Source organism: Eurypyga helias, unplaced genomic scaffold (assembly GCF_000690775.1).
Source record: "Eurypyga helias isolate BGI_N326 unplaced genomic scaffold, ASM69077v1 scaffold8281, whole genome shotgun sequence".
NCBI lineage: Eukaryota > Metazoa > Chordata > Aves > Eurypygiformes > Eurypygidae > Eurypyga > Eurypyga helias.
In genome coordinates, this window is record NW_010228992.1 from 3,741 (window position 1) to 10,222 (window position 6,482).

The following is a 6,482-nucleotide window of genomic DNA, read 5'->3' on the forward strand; positions in this document are numbered from 1 at the left end:
GTGTCCCTGTCCATGGCTGGGTGGGTGTAAGGTCCCTTCTCACCCAAACCATTCCATCACTCCATGCTTCTGTGTTTATTTGCCCCTTGCCAGGCTCGGGGGCTGCAGTTGGCCTCACTGAGGTGAGGGCCTCGGTGTACCGATGCCAAACGTTTGGCAGACAGAGGGGGGTGTAGGCGCAGGCTGAGAAGCTCCTTACCCCATCAGGTCAGGTGGCGAGTAGGACCACGCAGCCGTCACATTCCCGGCCGCCCTTTCCCAGCCAACTGCATAGTCAGCGGTAGAGAAGCGGTGTGGGTGGGGGCAGCTCCCCCCAGCCGTGCCCATGCCTGTGAGGACGTCCTGGGCGATGCGCTGGCACTCAGCTGGAATGAGACCAACAGCGTCACCCCACGGGGAGCCCGATGCAGCCCTGGGGCGGGCAGCTGAGCATCTCCCTTCTTCCCAAACCTCCCCCAGCGCCACGTCCCCAGTCACACCTCCAGAAACCAAGTCAACCTCTCCTTAGTGTAAATCCCCACAACCCACCGCCCCAGTTCATCGCTGGGGGAACAGAACCAGCAGCAGGCTGCTGCTGCAAAGGAAAACCTGCCTCCGTACCCTCCGCCTTGCTTCACTCCGCCCCCAGCTCCATCCAGACTCGGCCATCCCATCCCGCCGGGAATGCCACCCCCTGCCCCACGATGGCGGAACCCACCTACCTTCCTGCAGCCGGAGCTGGCGCAGCCGGGCCGTCCCCAGCGTGGTGCTGGAGCTCTCCTGGCCCGAGCGGTTGTTGTAGAGGTAAGGGAGGAAAACCTGCGACATCCAGACCCAGAACTGGTCCGACCTGCAGTGGGGAGACAGCGTGAGAGAGCTCGTGGGGCGACTGCACGTCCCACTCATGACCCCCCCGTGTCACCTGGAGGAGGAGGACACAGTTTGGAGAGCTAACCCGGGCTGCCCGCCTCCCGGGGGCAGCATTCCCATCATTCCAAGAGCTGGGGTCAGGAAAATGCTTTTATTCAACATGCAAGACCTGAAGGCAACTGAATCCACCTGGATGAGGATCCAACCCGTGTTCTGTGGCCACTCAGTAGGAAACATGGTAGTTAGGAGAGATTCTGCTCCTCTCTCCTGCTTTTACAGCACTTTCACCCCAGAAACTTCCCCTGAGTTCCCTGGAATCGTTCCCAACTCATATTGTGAATCCAAGTTTCTGTGTGGCACAGACAAGCCACCTCTATCTGCACAGAAGGATCGGGGGGGCTGCAGTGGGAAGGGTATGGCAGACACTGTTAGTCCCAGGCAGCCGCTCCGGTGTCCGTGTGGACTCCCGGCGGCATAGAAAAATCAGCTGGGAAAACTTAATCCAGTTAAACCGTGCGTGCAGGGCAAGGAAGGGAAGGGCTCTGCGTTTACACGAGATGCTATTTTTGCTCCTCGTGACACCATTTATGGCCAAACCTTACAGCTGTAACGTGGGAGACAGAGCAAACCTGTCTCCTTTCGACCTGAGACAGAAAGACAAACCCCTGCAACTCACCCAGACCCTTCCCACGGCGGGAATAATTGCAATTCAAACAAATTAAAGCTCTCAACCCCCACAGGCCCCTCCGGTCCGCAGGGGAGAAGCAGAACCTCGGGGACAAGCAGGGACCGGCTCGCTGCCGTGCCGTGCCGGTGTGCCAGCGCCCAGCGCCAGTGCTCCCAGTAGAGCCGAAATCCTCCAACGGGAGCGACGGGAGGACAAGCCCAGGGGCCAGCCCCAGCCCCAGCCCGCTCCCCGACGCCTCGCAGTTACCTCTTGATGCGGAGGAACTCGCTGCTGCCCAGCTGCTGCTTGATGGAGCTCTGCAGAAGGAAGGCTCTGCTGTGGCGGGAGGCGTCTCCGTAGTTGGTGAGCAGGATCACCAGCAGGAACATCATGTAGATGAGGAAATTCTGGCAAGCAGAGGGGAGAAAGGGATTGCACCCGAGCACGGAGGGGTCGGTTCTCAATCCGGCAGGACATCAGTACTCTCCATGCCACGAGCAGGATCAGGACCCAGCACGCTTTCCCTAGGGGAAGCAGCTTAAAACAAAGCCCAGAGCACAGCTCGTAACAATAGTCTCCGTTGGGAAGCGGCCAGCCTGGCACACCACCGCACACCCCCGAGCCCCCGCAGGCCGGCAGCTCAGCCCACAGGATGGGTACGGGGGTTTCCATCCTCTGAAGGATGGAAATTCCATCCTCCGTTCAAATTAAATTAACTCGGCTGGAGCAGCTGCGTATTCCCAGCACAAGCGCCGGGGGTTAGTACCGGATGAGCTTCCAAGTGACCGAAACTTCCGCTCCCAAGTGGAGTTAGGGGCTTCTCGACACCCAACAACGAATTTGCTTGTGCAACTCGGTGTTGGCTGCGCACACAGACCTTGCCCCAACACCCGAGCTACGGTGCCACACACAGCAAGCACCCCAAATCGAGGATGTACAGCCGCCCCCTCACCCTGCTCTCCAGCCTCCTGGGAGCCGGTCGGCCAGGGTGGCCTGGCTGAGGTGCACCACCACCGTGCAGGTGCTGAGGAGGATGAGCCACCTCTGAGAGGAATTGCACTGCCAGTCTTTTACAGATGGGGAAACTGAGGCAGGGACTGAAGATACACACCTACTAGCTCGGGAGTTCACAGCTGGATGGGGAGCACCCACACAAGGACATGTAGTGACAGGACAAGGGGGAACGGGTTTAAACAGAAGAGGGAGATGGAGATGGGACATCAGGAAGGAATTCTTCCCAGAGAGGGTAGGGAGCACTGGGACAGGTTGCCCAGAGAAGCTGTGGATGCCCCATCCCTGGAAGTGTCCAAGGCCAGGCTGGATGAGGCTTGGAGCAACCTGGTCTGGTGGAAGGTGTCCCTGCCCATGGCAGGGGGTGGCACTGGGGGGGCTGTAAGGTCCCTTCACACCCAAACCCCTCTGTGATATCTCAGCTCCTGGAGCCAGCATATGCCCTCGGCACCTCAGGTATCGGGAGATGTCCCACCTTCAGCATCCGGTGTAGCAGTTTGACCTTCCTGGCCTCCTCCTTGGCCTGGAAAAGGGCAAACCCCTGTGGGGGCCGGACTTTGCTGATCTTCTCGGAAACATGCTCAACTAGCGGATGCTCCACCAAGGTATCGTCTTCCTCTGGGTGCAAGCGCTTGGCAACCAGTGAGAAATAGAGGGCTTCCAGCAGAACCTGGGGAGACAAGCAGCGTGGTGAGCTTGCGGAGAGCTGTGCCACCGGAACCGCTTTGGGCCTGTCGGCACAGACGGCGTGCAGGGCACAGCAGCCCAGCACTCTCTTGGAGCAGCTAGATGTGCCTGGGGGCAATCCCAAGCGCAAGGACAGGCGAGATGATGGACAATGGATCGAAAGCAACCCTGAGGAGAAGGATTCGGGGGTGTTGGTGGACAAAGAGCTGGCCATGAGCCAGCCGTGTGTGCTGGCAGCCAGAGAGCCAACTGTATCTGGGCTGGATCCAGAGCAGCTTGGCCAGGGGGGGAGGGAGGGGATTCTGCCCCTCTGCTCCGCTCTGGGGAGATCCCGCCTGCAGTTCTGCCTCCAGCTCTGGGGCCCCCAACAGCAGAAGGACACAGAGCTGTTGGAGCAAGTCCAGAGAAGGCCCCGGAGATGCTCCGAGGGCTGGCGCCCCTCTGCCATGGGGACAGGCTGGGAGAGTTGGGGGGTTCAGCCTGGAGAAGGGAAGGCTCCGGGGAGACCTTAGAGCCCCTTCCAGTGCCTGGGGGGCTACAAGAAAGCTGGGGGAGACTTTTTCAAATGGCAGGGAGTGACAGGACAAGGGATAATGGGTTTAAACAGAAAGAAGGAGATTGAGATGGGACATCAGGAAGGAATTCTTCCCGCAGAGGGTGGGGAGCCACTGGGAAAGGTTGCCCAGAGAAGCTGTGGATGTCCCATCCCTGGAAGTGTCCAAGGCCAGGCTGAATGAGGCTTATATACTAATAAGTACGCAGCTAATACGTACAGATATGTGCTTGGGTACTCCCTTATGTTATCCTTACCTTCAGGGGCTCCCAGACCAAGAAGGATGCCAGAAAGCTGAATATCCCTGAGATGAGCCACATGAGGGCAACGCTGGAGGAAAATCCAACCCCGATCCACACAGAGACCCCTGTGGAGGTGGCGAAGAGGAGGAGACTGATACCATGAGCCAGATGGGAGCACCAGGGTGGCAGCAAGCGCTTCCTGAACGTTTGGTCTGCAACTGGAAGGAAGGAGGGAAAAACCAAGTGTAAATGTTACTGCAAAAGGGTCCCAGGGGGCACAGGAAAGGCTGAGCTCCCCACTCATCCCCGCAGAGAGCTTGCCACCAGTCCTAGGTGAGTTCAGAGGGATTATCCTGGACTCCCCCATGGACAGCACAGCGAAACACAGCCAGGCTCAGAAGAGCAGCCCCCCACTTGCAGACAACAGGGTAGGCAGGAGAAAGAGGGATGGGTTCCCTGCTTTCTGCCAGAGCCCCAGGACATGGGGCATCCCAGTCTGGCTGAATGTGCTGCTCTCAGACCCACGAAAAGCCACACAGATTTGTTGCCCCGGCTGGCTTCAGCTGGCCAAGCCACCCTGCCCCAAGGCTCGCGTGGCTCCTTCCACCCCACTGTGTGATTCAACGCCCACAAACAGACACTGCAACCCTTCGACAAGCACGCCAAAGTGATGGATTAACAGACCCAAGAGGGTTGCTGCTGTGTCCCATTTTCCATACTGCAGCCTGTGTCCCGGGAAGCCAAGAGCTCACGCAGCAGGAACTGCTGCTGAGCTTCTCCCCAGGGCACCCCGGCATGTATCAGTCCCCAGACTGCGGGGTCTCACGGCTTGTTCCCTGCCTCGTGCACGCCTGGCTGCCCTCCAGCAGGACCTGGTAGGAAGCATCTCTGTTGGCTTGAGCATTCCCTGGCATCTGACTCCCTTTTCCCTCTGGTTCTGCACAGACACCCTCACCCTCTCGTGCTGGATGAAGGGGCTGATGGCTCCAGAGGAGCCGGGAAGCAGCGTGCGGGGCTTCCCTGAGGTGCAGGGTAGGGACTGTCACAGAACAAGTGATGTCCCAGGGTTTACAGAGATTTGGGCTCCAAGAGAAGCTGTCAGGAAACAGCAAATACATCCCAAGCAAGGGAGCAGCCTTTCCTAAGGCTTCTTTTCTGTTTACCTGCCTGTGCCCCCCAAGTGCTGCCGAGTGCGATGGCCCCTCTCCCTGCACCCCCCACCCAGCCTGCCCGGGCTCTGGCACAGCCCTGGTACCTGTCCACGTCGACTTGGCTGATCTGCTCACTTCCCTGGGGGGAGCTGTCATGCTCTGGCCTTTGTCATTCAGCTTCTGCATCATGACAGTCTCCACCTTCTCCCCAAACACGCTGGACCTGCCAAGGCAAAGGGGTGACCTCAGTGAGCCACGTCACTGCCGGTTCCGTGGCGCGCCGGCCGGTACCAAGGTGGGCTGAAGTGGTGCTAACACCAGTGCAGCAGCCCGGCACCAGTTAGAAGTGCTTCCTTGCAGAGCAGCAGGCCCAGGCTGCCAGGGCACGCAGCCTCCCTGCGCCTCGGAGGGCTGGAAGTCTTTCCCCTCCCGTGCCCGGCTGCTCTGCACTGCCTGCCAGGCCGGGTGGCAGTCGGGGTCCCAAAGCAGGGTGCTCTGTGCACGAGACTCAACTCCTCCCTCCTGTCAGTGCCACGGAGCAAACTGCGTCCTGGCACTTTGTCAAGAGCCCACAGAGCTCTGGAGACACATTCTCAGCCAGGGCTTTAGCGGGACATTCCAGCTGGCTCCTGGAAGGGCGGCAGTGTCCTCCTGGCTGTGGGGGCTGCAGGAACTACGGCCCGCAGGAACACCATGAGTGGTGACAAGGCTGTGCCAAGTGTCCCCAAACCCAGCCCACGTCACTGTGGCGAGACAGGAGGGACTGGCTCAGAGCGGGACTCTGCACCCCGAATACTTACAGGCCTGAGATCAGATCTGTTTCGGCCCTCATGTACGGCCCCAGGTCCTGGGAGTGGGAGATGCCGCTAGCTCCATCTGCCAGGATCTGCCGGATCAGATCCTCGTCTGGGGAGAGAGAGCCCACAAACAGCGTTGGCCAGAGCACAGCACTGCTCCGGGGTGGTTCTGCACCGCTCGGGCTCAGCCACATTTGTGGAGCTGGGGAGGAAGAGAGCCGGGGTACACATGGCCGTGGTGTCCTTCTCCACGGGATGGCCCTCCCCTCCTCCTGGATCCTCAACAATGCCCAGCTTGGCTGCAGAGCCTGGCACGAAACTGCTGGTTCAGGAAGCCACTTTTTTTTCATTCTCCAGCCACTACAGAGGTTCAGGGACACACTGTGGCCTTGCAACCAGGGAAGAAGGGCTGCTTGGAACACTCAGATCCTATGGGAACACCTGTCCCCAGTCCCAGTCTGCTGGCAGCATGGTGACCACTCACTTCAGACTGATCAGGATTTCACAGAATCACAGACCGGTTTG

General features: G+C 59.5%; 1 protein-coding gene across 1 annotated transcript in view; it reads right to left on the minus strand.

Moving 5' to 3' along the window:
* The window catches only part of LOC104516036 (polycystin-1-like), a gene marked incomplete at both ends in the record, with an annotated part of 55,326 nt that overhangs the window by 3,356 nt on the left and 45,488 nt on the right, over window positions 1-6,482 (minus strand). The window contains 7 exon segments of the mRNA XM_010160230.1: window positions 200-365; window positions 702-829; window positions 1,784-1,923; window positions 3,003-3,197; window positions 4,025-4,227; window positions 5,265-5,383; window positions 5,961-6,066. Of these exon segments, the coding sequence (XP_010158532.1) occupies window positions 200-365; window positions 702-829; window positions 1,784-1,923; window positions 3,003-3,197; window positions 4,025-4,227; window positions 5,265-5,383; window positions 5,961-6,066 (1,057 nt within the window).